This window comes from Tachypleus tridentatus, chromosome 11 (genome assembly GCF_004210375.1).
Source record: "Tachypleus tridentatus isolate NWPU-2018 chromosome 11, ASM421037v1, whole genome shotgun sequence".
Classification (NCBI taxonomy): Eukaryota; Metazoa; Arthropoda; class Merostomata; order Xiphosura; family Limulidae; genus Tachypleus; species Tachypleus tridentatus.
In genome coordinates, this window is record NC_134835.1 from 93,100,923 (window position 1) to 93,120,826 (window position 19,904).

Here is a 19,904-nt window from a genome sequence, read left to right on the forward strand (position 1 = left end):
ATAGGGAAAATAAACATTTGTTCATAAAGTTCAACAAACACGTTTTTAATGTCAGTTGCACATATTTTAAGAAAGAAAATATTCCGATGGCACCGTATACCAAAAATTCATGTGTGTATGAATGTTAAAGGAATGAAATTTAAATAATAAATAAAGAACAAGTTGTGTGTTTTTCCACATGGATCCAGACTTCTGGAAAACCCTGTATTCCATTTTCCTGTAACTTACAAATAAGTGTAACTAATGTGATTCGACAATGAAATGTAAATAGACTGCTTTATATGCTTATATTATCATGAAAATATGGTTGATGCAGTGATAGGTTCAAATAACGCCTCGCTATTGAATTGATTACATCTAGTAACTTCTGTCACCCATCAGCATCTCTTTCAAGTACAGTTAAACAAGCTACAAGGAAGAAACTTAAACTTCAATAACATTGAACTTCATGTGAAATTGTATACTTCTGGTTGTAACCGAAGTACTCTGTCTATGTTATCAGGCCTTATCAGAGTAGTTCCTGTATTACATACTCTGCTTCTGGTTGTAACCGATATACTGTCTATAATATCGAGCCTTATTAGTGTAGTTCTTATGTTAGATTGTATACTTCTTTCTGGTTGTAACCGAAGTTCTATGAGGGTAGAAGCATACACACCTTTTGTCACTGGTTAAAAACAATATTGCAAGTTTTATTTTTGTTCATTGTAATATTTACAAGTATATGAAACAAGAGGAACACAAGAGCTAACCAATAATTGGTTACAATTACACCACATAGGCGAACATAAACGAATAACAGTAAAACAGTTCATCACATGGGACACAAGGTAATACACATAGCACATAACCATCTTTACATTCATGGTACTTAGAAAATACTAGGATCATTTCACGTAATACACTTAATAATACATTTAAGATACTTAGGAAACACACGCACGGGACTTTGCACATAATAAATACATATCTTTACGTTCATGATATTAGACGCATGCGGTATTACATACAATAAATATAAATCTTTGCATTCATGATACTTAGAATACAGAAGGAATATAGCATACAATAATTATATATTATTACATTCAGGATACCTAGAAAGCACGTGGCATATTGCACGGAATAAATATATATCTTTACATTTATGATACACATAGAAAATACGTGGAATATTGCACACAATAAATATATATCTCTGCATTAGGATTCTTAGAAATCACGCGGGATACTGCATATAATAAATATATATCGTTCCTTTCATGGTACTTAGAAAGCACACAGTATAAAAAACAATATGCAAATGAAAGTGAATCTAAAAAACAAACAAACATGTGGCTTATAAAAACCATTGCAATTTTCCTTAATTAACAGGAGGCCCCAGCATGGCCAGGTGTGTTAAGGCGTTCGACTCGTAATCCGAGGGTCGCGGGTTAGAATCCCCGTCACACTAAACATGCTTGCTCTTTCAGCCGTAGGGCCGTTATAACGTAGCGGTCAATTCAACTATTCGTTGGTAAAAGAGTAGCCCAATAATTGGCGGTGGGTGGTGATGGCTAGTCTTATACTGCTAAATTATGGACGGCTAGCGCAGATAGCCCTCGTGTAGCTATGCACGAAATTCGAAATAAACAGTTAACGAGAATTTCTGAATATTTTATATTTCGATTCTTTTCAGTATAAACCTTTTCCGTGCAATACGAAAGAGTGAAAACGCATATATTTTATAGTACAAAACAAATAAAAATGGTAAATTACGGGTATACTAGTATCTCTTTTTCTTACATTGTGGACAGAAAAGCAGCTTTGATTTAAACGTTTTTATTATTCGTAAATTTATTTCTTAAAAACTAAAGAATATTGTGTTACTTCTCTGTTGATAAGATGATAAGAATTAGATATTATCAGACTGGCCACTTCTAAAAGCTACACTCAAAGATATTCATCTATAAATACGTACTCTGAGCCGCATAAGTGGTGACCTTGAGGCCTGTCGGGGATTAACTGCATGGTGTTTCTCCCTTCGTAGTTTGTAAAGTAAGTGCAGTTGTTGCTGGGAGTAGACGTGTTATGCTAGTGCTTCTCAACCATCCGGACGTTAAATCACGAAATCAAAACTATGCTGTATCGGATTCATTAGATTACCAGCTGAAAGCTGAACTTATGGGTGAGTCATATCTAACCTCCTCAACATTTATTTGCAGGTTACTAGCAGCTGAATTATCGTAGACAAATGTATGTAAATAAACTGAACTTATTTTGAATGTTGTTGGACGCACGTGTAGTTTAGTGCCACCACGAAACCAACGCTGCAGTACAGGTGGGGTATAGATTGTGAAAGAAATTTTGGGGGTTTGCGTTTTCTTTAGTATAAAAGTTAGACTGTTGTTTTATGGTTACGAGAAAAAAGAAACATCCATATTTAACTACATTTTATTTTTTCTCAAATTTATGAAATGAAATGATTGCTTTGCTCTTCGAAAAAGGTTCGTGGTAAATATATGCTGAGTTCTGGTTGCTTCGTAACTTGTCCACTAGGGGCACATGTTCTGAAGTTGCTAGCAGTAACAAAAAGACCGTTCATGTTTTAGGTTACGTTTATATTTGCTTTTGTGTGTTTTTTCGTATCTAAGACTGACCGCTTTTAAGCCTTCAACATATAACTTGTACTGATGCGATTTTGCCGTGCAGTTACAACTATTGTAATACTTCCAAATGTCGTGAAGGTCAAACAAACAGATATTGTTTATTGTGTAGTGAATAAAAAAAAAGTAAAGATGAAGATTGTTTAGAAGCATTTCAGAATAGTCTTGAGTAAAAATAGTAAATAAATGAGTCATATCAAATTACACAAACACGGTGCTTACTTGAAACGTTAAAACATGCTTGAAATTCTTCATTTTGAAAATAATTTATAATATTCTTAGTAAAGTGACTCATCATAAAAAATTAAGTTCAAATTTAGGCGTTTAAACAGTAAGTAAAATCCGTGTTTTTGAATAAACACATTTGAAAGTAACAAAGTGTTAAATATATTTTTACGTACGTTGAGAAATTTATTTTGTCACATTTTTAGATATAGCACGAAAGGCACGTCATTTGTTTGTTCATTATTTAACTAAAGTGCTTAGTTAAAACATTGATAATTTTTAGACTGGATCTTTGCAAAAAGTAAGCCCACGAGTACTTTTGGTTAACCAGTTACAAAACTTACATAAATAGAAGGATAAACATTTAGGCTGTGAAAATGAATAGGTTTTTTAAATAAATATACATACAGAGTGAGTGAAACCCTAGAGTTTTATTTATTCGTTTACTTCTTGAGATTTTTTTTTTTCACATTTAACAAAACAAAGTACACACAAACAGTTCTAGATGGAAACATACGGTGTAGGCACACCCAACTCCAGCAGATTCTCTCCGCAGGGGAAGGATCAAGCCGTAGTAAACAGGTAATGGTGGTCTTCATAGTAAGAATGATCGACCTTTGTCTCCTCGGTAAGTCCCAGAGTGACAGTTGGAACCAGAAGGAAAACGGCAAGGCGCAGATGAAGCCCGATTTGAAGGGAGAAGGGGGCAAACTAACCGCTCAATCTCGTATCATCTGCTTCCCGCCAAAATATCACGATTTTGCTTGTCGAAAAAAAGATCTACAGATGCTCTGTTTCAAACTATACGTCATCCGCAGACTAGTGTATATCACTTTGGTCTGTCGTGTGCAGCGTGCGCAAACAAAATAAATCAATAGTAACATCACTAGAAAACTTGTTGAGTTTTATAGTTTACAGACGATAGTAATTGGTTGATTTGTTATAGGATATAAAACATTCGATAATATCAAGACATTGAGTAATAAACCTCCTTCAATGAAGTTGTACGCGCAGTAAGGTTGCACGGTATATGTACATCATAAGCTCGCATTCTAGGAAGTTGTAACGCACATGAAATTAAATACGCATGGATATGTATTTTATTTCTATGTGGTTTAGACGTATTCCTAGTTTATACTACTGCAGTAAATAAGTGTCATGTGTAATGTACTCAGTTTAATATCTTGGGTCATCGAAAATAACTGTAAACCCGCCTGGATTTATCAAACGTAAAAGTATTTGTGATAGTGACTTAGAAAAGGTTATCACCATTCTTCTAATTTCATGAACTTTATGTCATTCTTGTAATAACAGTTGTACATATGCTACAACTTTAACTTCCTATAATATGTGTTATGAAACATACATTCGTTCTGTACACTTGTAAGAATGAAAGAAAAATGCAAGAAACATCAAACTGAACAGAACGAGTAAAATGATTTTCTTCCCAGTTTCAAGTAATGTACATGGTCACCCTAGTCATTTACATTAACATAACATGAGTAGTAAACACTTCTGGAAATCTGTTTAATGCACTTTTAAACGCCAAGGGTCCGTTATAAACTGAATAGATAAATCGCCGTAGATGTCATATTGGAGACCATGTCCGGTGACAAACGTAGTACTGACCATGTCCCATTCGATCTGAAACTTGTAAAGTCTGTAGTAACGGTGTGGAAGCAGGGGGCAGACAGACGAAGCTTGTAATGATTGATGGGTGGCGCCTTACCTGGGACCTTATCAGATAGTTTGTTTTGCTACAGGTAGAAGTCCCAGGGATGGTAGAAGAGGCTCAAGGTCGCTCAGTCCCTGAGTTGTCAAAAGAAATAAACTTACATAAAAACAACCAAACATCCTGCAATACTAAAACGGGCTAAACCTCTGTGCGGACAAGAAAAGTCAAAGCAATGTAAACAATATAAAAACTGTCTGAAATTTGTGAATATATATTAGCACATGCAAGACTTACCTATATAAAGGTAATTAGATAAACCAACGAGATTAAATCGCGTTAAAAATAACAACAAACACAAATTCCTAACGTTTTTTTATAGGCTTGTATGTTGAAAGTGTTATGGTTTTTTTATTATTATTATGAATAGTTTAAACATTTATTCGTATATTTAAAAAAAAGTAAGAATTTCTGAAAAAGTGCTATTTACTCTCGTTATGACACAAGCTTCAACCTTCTTACATCACATACTAGCAGAAACCTGGTGGGGAAGCAGGTAAGTTCAAAATTTTATCGACCGTAAACAAAATATAACAAATATGGAATCATTAGGAGAGACTCGCAAAACGTTTACGGTCAAATTAGTTTCGTTATTGCAACAGTACTTCTTTAACTACAGAATTCGTAGAATAATACAAAATAATTCTAATTAGAACAACAAAATCTATAAATCCACTTTTTTTAACCTTAGTTAAGTCTTTATCAAGCACGGCCTATATTCGATAAAGGAATAAATTAATACTATAACTTTTCCTGTACTTAAGTTAGGGCTAAACTTACTGCACTTAATGCTGTCAGTAAACAAATTTATGATGTTATTCTATGATCTAACGCTAGACTGTTTTGAAAACTTGGATAAGATTTTAATATGTTGCTCTAAGAAATGTCTTTTGAAGTGTATTAACATCTGCCTTTTGTTTACATTCGTTAAAATGAAGTGTACGTACATGCGCATTTCGATAGTAAGGTGCACGTGCATTTTCAGGACAGACAGAAACAGAGTATTGTTGTAATAGATTATCCCTCAATTTAATTTACAAATACGTAATAAAATATTTAAACTAATTTTATTAGGTTGTTCACACGACATAATGCCCAAAATGTACGTTGGGAAATAGAGAACAACAAATCAACTACTTTTATGCTCGATAGCAGCTCAGCAGTAGTTTCAGGGCTTATAACACTAACATTTGGAGTTTAGTCATATTAGTCCTGAAGCAGTTGATTTTCTGACATTTTTTAAACAAATATATTATTTGCGCTCTGTTGTGCCCTCTTGAGGGAGAAGAAGGTTTTGCAAGGTTATGGATGATTTGTTTTACAGTTTTATACATACTAGAATGAACATCCACCATTTCCAAATTTCTACGTTTTGTCTTGCTAACGGAAAATGATTTATATCCAAATAACCACCACCAATATGGCCAGTCTCCATGTTACATGATGTGCGGAATGATCTATTTATAGTTTTGAAGTATACAATTCTTGATGAGCTGCTTACGTATATTAACACGTTATTAATATTGACTTCTGATCAAAGTAAACAGCTCACATATATCATAAGTAAAATGTCCTGATTGGTATACCAAATTAAAATGAAGTTCTAGTTATTTTGCACTTACTTATTGTGATAGATTTTAAAATATATAGTTTCTTTATATCTTGATTATTTTTTATAAATTTTAATACAATTTTGACAGATAAGCATCTGTAATAATATGCTGCTTTGATTGTTGGCTACTTCTCTTCATGGAATTAAAGAACAACGCTAACCTAATTGTAAATATTATAGATATTCGAGATATTTTCAGATCCTGTAAATATTCATGATTTCAAAAAATGTTTCTAGCTAGATAATAGATTGCTGGACAACCAATATTATTTTAAAATCCTCAATTTGTATAATATAGCGACAGAGCTACTATTCTGATGTTCTCAAAGAAAAAAAAAGAACTAGGCTTATATCATTCTCTAACACAATTCTAGGATTCTTCTTTTATTTAAATTTCATGGCCTGAGTAAGACCAGATGTTGACCTTGTTGGAAGTGCGACTACTTAATTTGCAGAGTATTCTCCATTTTGCTTGGGGGGGGGAGATGTAACATTAATCTTTTTCTATTTAGAAACTTAGGAATTTTTAGAAAGTGATTTTATTATCATTATGTCACTGATTGTATTTATTGGTAAATCAAATAGTTTGTAATTTTCAAGCAGTTCAACTCATCTATCATTCCCAAAAAGAGGTCTTTATGAAACCACGGAGAATAACGTAATGCTAAAACAGCGAATGACATTTGAAATTGGTTGTATGTTTCAGAAGTCATATCTATTATACTAATACTAAGTTTTTACCAACCTGGCATGACTTGATGAATAGGACGGTTAATTCGCAATCTGCGGGTCGCGAGCTCGATTCTCCGTCCCACCAAACATACTCACCCTTTCAGCAGTGGGAGCGTTGTAATGTGATGATCAGTTCCACTATTCGTTGGTAAAATGGTAGTCCAAGAGTTGATGGTGGGTGGTGATTACTAGCTGCTTTCCCTATAGTCTTACTACTAAATTGGGGACGGCTAGCGCAGATAGCCCTCGTGTATCTTTGCGCGAAATTCAAAACAAATAAACTTGTTTGTAAAATAAAATAAACAGTTTTGTCAACCTGTTAATGGCAATAATTGTTAGAACTATTTATTAGTTCGATAACACAATAAGAAATGTATAACTCGTATAACTTTGCACGAAATTCCAAACAAACCAAATCTTACCCTCTGCGCACACTTAATTTCAACGAATATAAACAAAATGCAGTTGTTAATAAACTTTAATAGACATTTTATACATTATTTAAAGCTTACCAGAGTTTTAAAAAAGGTCTAGTGTTCAGTCGTAGAATTGCATCATAAATGTGTTTATTGATAGTATTTAGTACGGTAAAGTATAGTTTTAACTAAACTAATGCAAAACGCGTACACAAGGTACAGTGTTAATTTATCTGTTTATCGAATATAGGCTGTACCTGAGAAAGGCTTAACTAAGGCTAGGTCTATGACAAGTGAACTTGTAAATTTTTTGCATTATTCTAGAAATCCTGTATTTAAAGAAGCACCGTTGCAGTAATGATATTAAATTGGCCGCAACTGTTTTTCGGTCTGTTCTAGTTGAAACTAAAAGCGTGTTCAAGATATTTTAACAATGGTGTTGAGAATCTAGCAGCAAAATTATGAAACCGAAAATTTAGAAAAAAATTGGAAGAAGAGGATTAGGAACAAGAAGAAAAACTATTAATCACAGAGTCAAGAACCTGACTACGAACTGAGAAAAACAATTAATTACAGAGTCAAGAACCTGACTACAAACTGAGAAAAACAATTAATTACAGAGTCAAGAACCTGACTACGAACTGAGAAAAACTATTACTCACAGAGTCAAGAACCTGACTACGAACTGAGAAAAACTATTAATCACAGAGTCAAGAACCTGACTACGAACTGAGAAAAGTGTTTCGAAAACCAATAGTGAGACCAGATACTGAGATAGTGATCAGGAAAACAAATTCAAGAACTTTACTAAAAACATCGAGATGTTGGAAGAGATTAACTGCTTTGGGAAGGAGTTGGTTCAGTAAGATAAGCAGCTACACAATACAATTTATCTGTTTAAAAGGCAGTGTAGATGTGAAAATTGCCATTAAACGTTTGTTGAAGGGGTTACAGGATAAGCTGGATGATGGATTGAGTTCTTTTAACGATACCAGACACACATCCGCAGAATAATCTACAAATGATATGTTTGGCAAAACATAGAGAGGTATAGATTCCAAAGCCGACATTACCGTGTGGGAAAATAACCAACCTATTTCGATAATATTTTTCAAGTGTTAAACAGCATGACGTATAGCCAACCTTCTGGACAACTCTTGATAAGAACAATTTAACACGGGTGAAAGCGTCTCTTAGATAAATCGAGAGTAGAGCGAGGAAAAAAAGGAAAAATCTTAATAAAGTTATGACTGACGAAGTGGAAGTAACTTGCTGAGTTATTAAATCCGGAAATGCTCGGAAAGATCATAGGCTGACTGGCATGTGCTCATATCACTAGTGCATTCAACGTGAAAACATGCTCATTTGACTAAAGCGAAGTAGAAACAAATTTTTAGCTGGCCTTGTTCAACTTTTTATGGAATTTGAATCTATCGTGCTTGATGATAAACAGATGAAAGAAAAAATCAGAACAGCTAATGTTGATTCATTGCCAATCTTCAAAAGACGGCTAAATAGTCTAGAAGGATCAGTCCTGTGGATATGAGTAGTAGTTTGTCAAGGCAGATAGAAACCAGAGATGAAAGGTATTTCACTGTCGAATCGTAATTTATTTTATCAGATATTACAACTTGCAGCTTTTCAGATAAAAATACCAACTATGTCAGAAAGAACGGCATACAATTTCATCGTTGTGAAGAACGAAAACATTATATTACTGTAACTATAAACAAGAGAAATGTGATTCAATGCCCTATAGGAAAAACTGAAAAAGATATCTCGAGGAGTGGGGGGCAGAAATGGAAGGAGAAAATTGATGGTGGTGTCAGTAATAACCAGACACACCTGATTTTCGGTAAGAACTTCATTATGCAAGCATTTGCCCAAGAGGGAATGGAACTGTTGAAGAAAAGTCGTACTGAATGTTGATTGACGGTGGTTGGGAGCACTATAATGTTACGCTCAATTTCTATTTTGGTTGGTAAAATAGTTTGCAGTGACTACTCAGTGACTACTCTACAGCTGACTAGCTTCCTTCCTTCTAGTCTTTTCCTTCTAAATCAGGAGCTCAAGTAAGTACTGCTTCAGCAGACTAGGATTTTAAATAATGGAATCTAATTATTCGTTATTGTAGTCTTGTATTCAAAACTTCATTTGACAATGACAAACAAGCTCCAGCCATACAGCAGTTTAGAACTGTTTAACAAAAAAAAACCGGGAGACCCGGCATGGCCAGGTGGTTAGAGCGCTCGACTCGTAACCTGAGGATCGCGGATTCAAATCCCTGTCACATCAAACGTGCTCGCCCTTTCAGCCGTAGGGACGTCGTAATATAACGGTAAATCCCACTATTCGTTAGTAAAAGAGTACTCCAATAGTTGGCGGTGGGTGGTGATAACTAGGTGCCTTCTCTCTTGTCTTACACTGCAAAATTAGGGACGGCTAGCGCAGATAGCCCTCGTGTAGCTTTGCGCAAAATTAAAAAACAAACAAACAAAAGGGTAGCGCAAAAGTTGGCAGTGGGTGATGACGACTAGCTGCCTTCCGTCAAGTCTTACACTGCTAAATTAGGGACGGCTAGCACAGATAGCCCTCGTGTAGCTTTGTGTGAAATTCAAACCAAACCAAATTTTAACAAAACATACTTTGACTAATAGAAGTTTAGAATACTAAATAGAAACATGGTTGAAGGGTAATTCTGATGGCTTATAACGCTAAAATTCTATTTTCGATACCCCTGGTGGTCACAGCACAGACAGCACATTGCGTAGTTTTGCACTGAACAACAAAACAAATAGAATATACAAACAAAAGTGTACTAAGCTTAAAAGAATATTATAACCTGTTTACATTTTAATGAACAAATAACGATATAAACGTATAATTTTTTGCATTGATTGAAGTATAGATTTACAGCTAAATGGATAAATTAAAGCACATTTTTACTGATTAAAAAAAAGCATCAACAAAGAAAAAGTTCACAACCTTTAATAATTGGAATTAAGCACTTATTATTTTGTAATAATAAAATATAATTATTTTACAGCTTTATAACATATTTTACTGTACTTTCACCCACAAGTTCTTAGAATTACTATGAAATTTTAGCCTTGTGTTTAACAACAAACAAGAAATGCTATAATTTCCCAGAGTTCTAGCTTATGTAGTATCATGACTAAAGCTATATCTTTTAATTCTGACTGAAACGTTGGACAGTCAAACTTTCAGCTGGATTTGGTTTGAAAAGGTCATCTTCACCTACGTGCAACCACGGAAATCTGACACCTGTAGTCTGTGAGTCTGTGACGACCTCTGCCCTCTGTTGATTGTTAAGTAGAGTAGCTTTTATGAGCTAATATACAAAACAGTCAAGAACATATTCGCAATCTGACTGGCTCTTCTACAAGAAGAAAGAGCTTTGCAAATACAACAAAAAGTATACTTTTGTATACTTCGTCATTTTACGCTACTTAATAGTAAGGGTTGGCATGGCCTCCTAATTATGATGCTCTGCCCACAGAATGCGGGTTCCAGGTTCAAATGACGTGACTGAACATGTTTGGCCTTTTAGCAGCGGTGGCATAATAATGTGACGGTCAATTCTGCTATAAGTTAATAAAGAATATCTCAGTGGTTACCAGTGGGTAGTGCTGAATCCCTTCCTTTAATCAATTTAAAATTATGGATGTTTAACAGATAGCATCCAAGTAGCTTTGCGCGAAATTCAACAAACGAGCAAGCATTAACAGTACTGTATCTGTTATGTAATCTATGTTTAGTTAGCATTGTGAGTTTACAACAATAAGATTAAGTCCTAAACGTGACATTTATTATGAATATTTTATTTGTGAACTTGTTCGTACTACAATGTCATTGGAACATTTAATTTTCAGTAAGAACTTGCTATTATTAATAGAGCAGATAATTTACTATCAGTTGTCGTAAGAATTTTTTGTTGTTGTTTGAAAAAAAAAGTCTTAGTATTCTGAAAGATCCAAATGTTATATAATTAGTTATTGTTCTATTCTATAGGTAAACGTATGGTTAACGGTGAATATGTTCCTGCCTGAAACTAAAAGTAGATGACTCAAGTTCTTATGATCAAATAACGGAGGGACCATATTATGAAAGATCTTTACGAATGAAATGACTACTTTGTGAGTGATCTAGTCTGCATCAATGTTCTCATGATGCTGAGAGCTACATTTTTATCAAACATTGACGTACCGCTGAGGTGTGGATACAGAAAGGAAATTCTCCTTTCGTTACTGGTACTGTGTGCTTTGGAACCTTTCGGGACGAGCCATTGGATACCATCAGAAAAAAATAACCAGAACTTCAGACAAATTACCCATCAAGGTAAGTAGAAGACACGGCGTCAGCATTTTTTACTTGCGCTGTTGGTAATATGTTTGTGTGCCTTCATTATAAAGACCTTCATGTTTATTTCTGGTAGAAGGCACATTTTTTAATGTGTAAAAAGTACTTTACAAATTTCTTAACAATCATATTTAAAATGTACATGAAGTACAAGATGTTTATAAAAACTAAGACTAGCACATGAAAACGTATGTCATTCTATACTATAGTATTATGATAACTATTTATTTTACGTGATCTAGTTACTAATAAAATTGTACTTGGCTTCATCGGTTATCTTTTCAAGCTTGGCTGATGGAAGCGAATATTCCTCGAAGATAGTCATCACATGAGCTTTATTCTCTGAGTGAGCCAAAATGTTATTATTATTATTATCTTGTGAAAAATGAAGAATTTGAGCCAAATCGAAATTCGGATAGCTTCAAAACATCTTTTTTCTTTTCTTTTTTTAAACGAAAATGGCTGTAAGTACGCGTACTATCTACGCGCAAATATAAAACAAATATGATCTATTAAGCGGCTCTATGACTAATATTCTTGTACAGTATTCATTCTGCGCGCATAAATACAATGTTCATCATATTTTTTACAAGCTAATGAGGTACATGAATCTAGATAAGTTTAGTCATATACCAACAGTTCATACCAAACACAAGTGGCTTACAAATTGATTAAGTTTTTTTGTTTTCTTATGCAAAATTAAATTTTTGTTTAAAGAGAAGTACAATTCGGAATGTGTTTTTCATGACAATGAAGTAAGAATACATATTATCTTAAGGTTGATTTAGTATTTTATAGTTTACAAACCATATTGTCTCTTTAAAACAACTTACCATATTTAGTACAAGAATTGTTATTTTTTATGGGTCTGTGATCTTTTAATTATAGTTTTTCATGTAAGTATTATTTTTACTAACGAAGGCTGTTGTTGTTGTTTTGAATTAAGCACAAAGCTACACAATGAGCTATCTGTGCTCTACCCACCACTGGTATCAAAACTCGGTTTTTAGCGTTGTAAGTCCATAGACATACCGCTGAGCCATCAAAGTAACATGTCAAGTTTTTATAGTAAGTAAGAAAATAATAGAATATTTTAATTAACAGAGAGGTATCTAAGAATACTATACCACATAGTCAAATATATTTGTCACTTTTTATCAGTTTAACTATACTTTTATAGGAGTAAGCTGTTGAACTTTTTTTCAAATCAAAATAGGTTTCCCTTGTGTGTTTATTTGTTGCTAAGCGCAAAACTTGCCAAGTTTTTCAGTAAGTTTTGCGCTTACTGTTGCCTTATTCTTTGCTTACAGGATTAAGCAAGTACAGAATAATAATCTAAATCTGATTATATATTGAAGTAACCTTACGATAAACAATGTATCAAGGCTTGTGTTTTGATTTTGGAAATAATATTGGTAAAGTTTAGACTGATATCTACCATGTGTCACTAACTGTTTACATCTTCCTAATAATATACAGTTACTCTGTTGCCTTATTTTCTTAACATTATAAAATGTTCCTTAACTGTGCAAGCCTGAATTACTTTACTCGTAGTTTAAGGAAATGCAGTGCTTACTAATTGATATTAAGCAAACAAACTTTTACTGCAGTCAGGAATAGGTTTGACTTATGTTAGGTCTTACACTAATATTCTCATAATCAAGTGCCTTTTTGATCAATGCCTAGTCTTGTAAATCACTTTTACCACAACCATATCTAGCATCAACTATTTTAGTGCTTTCACTATACTTTTCATTTCTACATGTATTATCAACAGTATTCAATGATAACAAGGAAACATGAGACAGTGTAAGGCCTTACATGGCTCCTATCACAACTTAAAGTTGTTTACGACATGTTAGGTCATGCCATGTTCTTACCATAACCTGGATTACTTTAGGATGGTGTATGTTTCGCAATGCCCTTACCTTAACGTGAAGCAGTTTTTGACAACGTTAGGCGTTGCAAAGTTCTTACCATAAGTTGAATTACCTTACGACAGTGTACGTCTTAGAACGCTCTTACTGTAAGTAACTTGAAGTAGTTTTCGACAATGTTAGGTCTCACGAAGTTCTTACCATAACCTGGATTACTTTACGACAGTATATGTCTTACAGTCCCCTTACCTTAACGTGAAGTAGTTTTCGACAAGGTTAGTCTCGGCATTTACATTTAAATATAATATGAGGCAGGTTTGACGAGAGTTTTGTTTCAATATATTCTAATCAAGACCAAGTATAGTTTCGATAAGTCTTACCTCTTAAAAGTATCCAAGTTTAGCCCTGACAATGTTATGGTTCGCAATGCTCTTATCATAACTAAATGCATTTTCGACAAGTGTCATGTCTGACCATGAGTCAGTGACAAAGAGAGAGCCATTACCAACTGAGGGAGTCAGTACAGGTAAGGTTTTTGACGAGGAAGTAACAAGTGCTTGATAGTTAGTTGAAAGGAAAACGAGTGGTACGTGAAAAAAATCAAGTACCTTTTCGAAGTTCCTTAGATGTAAGCCAAAAATTATTAGTCATGTTTGTTTTTAAATACATGTTTGTACATTTTTACCAAATACCAACACTTTGTCTAGAGTAAATTTTGTTTAATCGTTCCATTGTTTCATATTGTTATATCATATTGTTATGATGGCATAACGAAATAATATATCAATTGCAATTCCTTTTTTTTTTACAAGCTGAAATATTTGAATACCGAAGAAACAATAATTAAGAAAATCACTATCTTGTCATAGAATTCCGGCACTTATAACAAAATATTATTATGTAAGACTTGTGGGTTCATTTAACCTGTAGCTTAGTGATGATTAATTACTGATAGGAAAATATTTTGTTACCACTTTACTTTAACTCACAGCCCAACACAGATATTTTTGTCCTCCCCGCTAGTACAGCGGTAAGTCTACGGATTTACAATGCTAAAATCAGGGGTTCGATTCTCCTCTATGGGCTCAGCAGATAGCCTAATGTGGTTTTGCTATGAGAAAAACACAAACACACAGAGATGTTGTGGATATATTCTACTCTTAACCCTAAAAATACTGACTTGTTTTTACACTGTTCAGCTCCGATGGGGTCCACAAACCACACCATGTTGAGTAATTTTATAAATGTGCCTATTAAAATGTTTAGTGTTAAAGAAATGACCAGACATATTGGGTAAGGCCACTCATTTTCTATATGAAATACATAGGAGACCCACAGCTATAATTAGGGATTAACTGTAATTTTCTTTAATCGTTTATTCATTTTTTGGGGGATTTATATGTTAATATATTAGGGATCCTGTAAATAAAATCATGATCCTTCAAGTAAGTTCTGAATAAAAATATTTTTTGTACGATCGACCCCTCGATTATTCTGCGATTAAACATCTTCATCCAAAGACTTTTACATGATATTTTTAATATTATGAATTTAAAATGTGCTCGCGAAAAATGGAAAACTTTCAATATAAATTTGTTGTTGTTGAAGACATCTTATATTAAATAGTTTTTGTAGCCAAACGGGTCTGTGTCTTATGCCATTGTCTGTGTACTGGAGTTCCAGAGAATCGTAGTTCCCAGCCACGGAAGTATGTGAATGCGAAATCACGGTTGCGAATATATAAATCTTCCATAAATAAAATACTAATTAATTTTACAGTGCTAGTACACGCTGAGTTTGCATGACTTACTTAACCCTCATACACACGGTGGGGGTCAAAAATGGGCCCACTTGTGTTTAAGTTGTTATAGAAATATCAAAGGTGTGACTTTCGGGCCTAAAAATGTACCTAATTTAATCTATACTAATAACATACTATACTAACACGTTTAACATGTATTTTATGCAAATGGGGTATTACACCCCTTGTCTAATGTCGAAATTCACGTTTTCCACATTGGGGGTCATTTTTGACCCCCGTTTAAAAAACTCAATTACATGTCTGGTAAACAATCAAATAATATATTGATATGAAATTTTGTGTTCTAGAACATTCTAGAACACTCTATAAATGTTCTCGAGCATTCTAGAATATTCTTATCTACGTTGCATAGAGAGCCCTCAATCGATGATGAATCAGGAAAACCTGAAATAATATCGTACTATAACTCCACCAAAGGAGGAGTCGATACACTAGACCAAATAGTTAGATTCTTTTCCACAAAAAGAAAGACCAGAAGGTGGCCAATGGCACTATTTTATAACATTCTTGATGCTGCCGCATACAATGCTTACCTTCTCTATCGCCAGCGCCATCCAGAATTCGCATCAAAGTACCAAAAAAGAGCAAGACGTGAATTTCTGAAGTTGCTTACTGATGAATTACTGCCTGAAGAAGATACAAATGAAGTGATCCCTCCAAAAAGACAAAAAGTTGCTGAAGAGAACGTTAGGAAATGGTGTCAAATATGCACACGTGATTCAAGGAAAAAAACTTCTTCAAAGTGTATCAAATGTAGTAAAATGGCTTGCAATGACCATAAAGTTACCCAGAGTGTATGCATAAATTGTATAGAATAAATATTTTGTCCAAATTTATACTTTGCTTATATGAAAATAAATTTTTGTTAATATTTTTGGTGGGGGTCAAAAATGACCCCCAGTGTGGGCAACGTAATTTTTTTGAGTGTGTGTACTAGGGTTAAAGTATTCGTACCACTACTAGTTGTAAATAGGCTTTTCAAAAAATGCAATAATCGCAAACTCTTCCCTCCCTGTCTGTTCAAGTTGGCTAGACCAATAAGGATCAGTGATACATCTCTCTTCATATTTTACTTCAATCTAGACGGTTTCATTGGATACAGAAGCATTTGCTATTATAAAATACGCATACAAAACATAGTTTCACAGTAGCAACGTGCCCTAACTGTGAATCCGTGAATTCGTGTATAGCGTGTATAGCATCTAAGTGCTACAGAAATACATTTCGTACTTAAGGGATGTTGATGTTCTGTGATCGTAATGATAAAATGAAATCCAATTATTCAACCAAACAAAAGTATCCCAACAGTTTGTGGTAAGTACTGTTTACTAGCTGTTTTCCTTCCATTTTATGGTTGCAAAATTAAGGACATTACGAAGATGGCACTTTGTGTATCTTCGCACGAAAACTCGAAACAAATAAGAGTTATGTGGAGCAATCTTTTGAAATTCGACTTGATAATTTTGTATGTGATGTACGTGATTGAAGTTAAATTTCATCCCCTTCCCCCTCGCCTGTCTGGTTAGTCGAAATATGAGCAACAGTTTAACCTTATCTTAAAACGAGTTTCACACTCTGAATTGTTGTTACTGTGTGACATTTATGACAGGCGAAATTCTCCTCTGGTTTTTAAAGGTTATGGCAGATAACGAAGTTGATATCTAACTAGACATTCATCAGTGAATTATATATATTTATTCACACTGACACAATACATAAGAATAAAATTTCAAGAAGACACACAGTAGATTCCTGGTGTGATGAGTCAGTAATATCATACTGGTTATGTGCATACTTTTCGAATGACATGTATGGGATTATCACATAATTGCATCGAAAACATTAAACAAAATCGTGATTGTAAACCGCTTATCATGGTAAAAAATCTCTAATTATAATATCATTTTATAATTGACCCTTTTTGATATAACAAGGGAGAAAATAAGCATTGTTGAATCTCATTACAAGTTAGTATGTTCTTCAGTACTTGAAATAAAGTGAAAAATTCCATATTCAATATAACCATCAGTATTACAAGTGAACATTGTTATTATAACATCATATGTGCATCTGTTGCAAACAATGTTCTTACCTTCAGATATACTAACCTTTTTTCTGTATGAATTTCATTCTTTGACATATATCCTAATAGATTCAACTGAATGAATCCAAAATGTTAAACTTATTCGTGAAATTCAAAGAACGTTGAGTAAATTGTTATGGCGATGTTAATTCTTAACTTTCTAATCAATCAACGGCTTCAAAGAAACTAATCAGTAGTTAGCATTATAATGAACAAATATAATAATGAGACCTTAAAACTATTCCGATCATTTGAGAATTATTCCTTAAAATTTCTTTAAAAAGTACGTTCTATTTTTATACCAAAGATTTAGTTATTCCAGCAATTCTGGAGTGAAATTTCAGATACTGCAAGAAACAAAAAAACTACCTTCCTAAACATTCGAGGCAACTCCTGGGAGTTTAATTTCTAGAAGAATGTTTTTTATATAGCAATGCCACATCGGGTTATCTGCTGCGCCCACCGAGGGGAATCGAACCCCTGATTTTAGTGTTGTAAATCCGTGGACTTATCGCTGTAGTAGCGGAGGCTTTTGTACAAGAACAGGAGAGGTTATTTTAAAGTCTGTTCACACGTTGACTCATCTTCCAAAAGCATTTACTCTGACAGCAACTATTTATACACTTACTGGCTTTAGAATATTTTATTGACAACTTTATTCATAGTAATAAAGATAAAAGATTGTCTTCCAGTGGGTCAGCGGTAAGTTTACGAACTTATAGGGCTAAAATCCGGGTTTGATTACCCGTGGTTGATAAAACGCAGATGGCCTGTAGTGTAGTTTTGTGTTAAACAAACAGTATATAATGCACATCGATGATTTTACAAAAACGTAACCATTAAAGAAACTATATCATCTTAAATGGGATAATTGAAATGTCTACAAAATTTGAAGTTCGGATTATTATGAGAAACTGAGTTGTTAGTGTAATAGACGCGTCTTCATAATCAAGAAAACACCCTTGTTCCTGCTATAACCATTTTCAACTTAATCTCGCAGTAGGAAGCTACTATTCCATTACAAAATAGCTGTTTATTTAAACGTTTTGGTCTTATCTTTGACTAAATTTTTTTAGTTTTCGCATATTTTGTTCAAGAATGTATTTATTCTTTCAATTTTGTTTTAATGTTATATACACTGCAATTCTTTTAACCCAAATGAGGTTATCAAAAGTTCCTTTAGTAAAGGCCACCTAGCTTGAACCTTGACACATTGTACTCAAACAACTTATAATAAATAAAAAGTAAAAAAAAAAAAACTATTTACTACGTGCGTACAGTCTCGCGGTTACACCCAACACTATTCCTTGTAGTCTTTTATATGGTGTTTGCATTAGAATATGGTAATATGAACTAACTTTGCATATTAGGGTACAGGGGTTTTACTAAAACCGTGCAATATAAGCTTCTTTTGTCAGTTATTATAAAGTAACTCTGAAACATTTACGTAAAATACTGTACGGTAATTAGACTAATCGGTGTGGGGTTTCCCTTGTTGTAAAATGTAAGCTACTGGAGAGATTGTAAGCGCCAGTAAAAAAAAAATGTATTCGTGTTTTAGTGTTTTAAAAAGACAAAACGGTTACTTTGTATTATTTCAGACTTGTCGACTTTTAAATCTAATTAAAATAAATGTGTTAATAACATAATAAATATTTAAGCATTTTATGATATTTATAATTATGAAATGGTTAATTAATGAAGAGTTAATGTTGTATATACATACATTATATATCTATATCAATAAATAAATACCTCAATAATCATCAATCACAATTACACTATGTAACGGCCCGGCATGGCCAAGCGTGTTAAGGCGTTCGACTCGCAATAAACATGCTCGCCCTTTCAGCCGTGGGGGCGTTATAATGTGACGGTCAATCCCACTATTCGTTGGTAAAAGAGTAGCCCAAGAGTTGGTGGTGGGTGGTGATGACTAGCTGCCTTTTCTCTAGTCTTACACTGCTAAATTAGGGACGACTAGCACAGATAGCCCTCGAGTAGCTTTGCGCGAAATTCAAAAAACAAAAAAGAAGAAAAAACATTATGTAACACAAATTTTGTTTCTGGATAGTATGTGTTATTTCTTAATTGCTTATGTTGTAAAAGTACAGAAAATGACTATTATTCCCTTCAAACTTTGCCTTTGTGACCTGAATAATGAAATTTAGAAATTAACCTATTTTCTATGGAAAAACGGGAAAATTTGCACATTTTCATTTACATAAAATCTGAATAAAACAACATATAAATCAAGATTTACATGCATTTATATTAAAGTTATACAAAAATGAATAAAAATGTTTAGAAGTGAGTTTTTTTTTTTGTGGATTTGCGACTGTAAAGTAGATCGCTTTCACGTATCAGCCCCCAAATACAG

The 19,904-nt window shown here is 33.7% G+C and overlaps 1 protein-coding gene and 1 long non-coding RNA gene across 4 annotated transcripts in view; one reads left to right on the forward strand and one right to left on the reverse strand.

Annotated features, from left to right (window-relative positions):
- Positions 1–659: 659 nt before the first annotated feature.
- Positions 660–14,148, reverse strand: LOC143232777 (uncharacterized). The gene is made up of 2 exons (XR_013017729.1): positions 14,000–14,148; positions 660–4,679 (listed from the first exon to the last, which is right to left on the reverse strand). It is a non-coding gene; the product is annotated as an uncharacterized LOC143232777 (long non-coding RNA).
- LOC143232776 (semaphorin-5A-like) overlaps positions 2,037–19,904 on the forward strand; it is a 58,997-nt gene continuing 41,129 nt past the window's right edge. For all 3 annotated transcript variants that reach the window (XR_013017728.1, XM_076468621.1, XM_076468622.1), the window contains exons 1-2: positions 2,037–2,167; positions 11,395–11,721. Coding sequence is in view for 2 of the 3 variants with exons in the window: in XM_076468621.1 (XP_076324736.1) it covers positions 11,550–11,721 (172 nt within the window). In the remaining variant the exon portion in view is untranslated. The remainder of the gene's footprint in view (positions 2,168–11,394; positions 11,722–19,904) is intronic.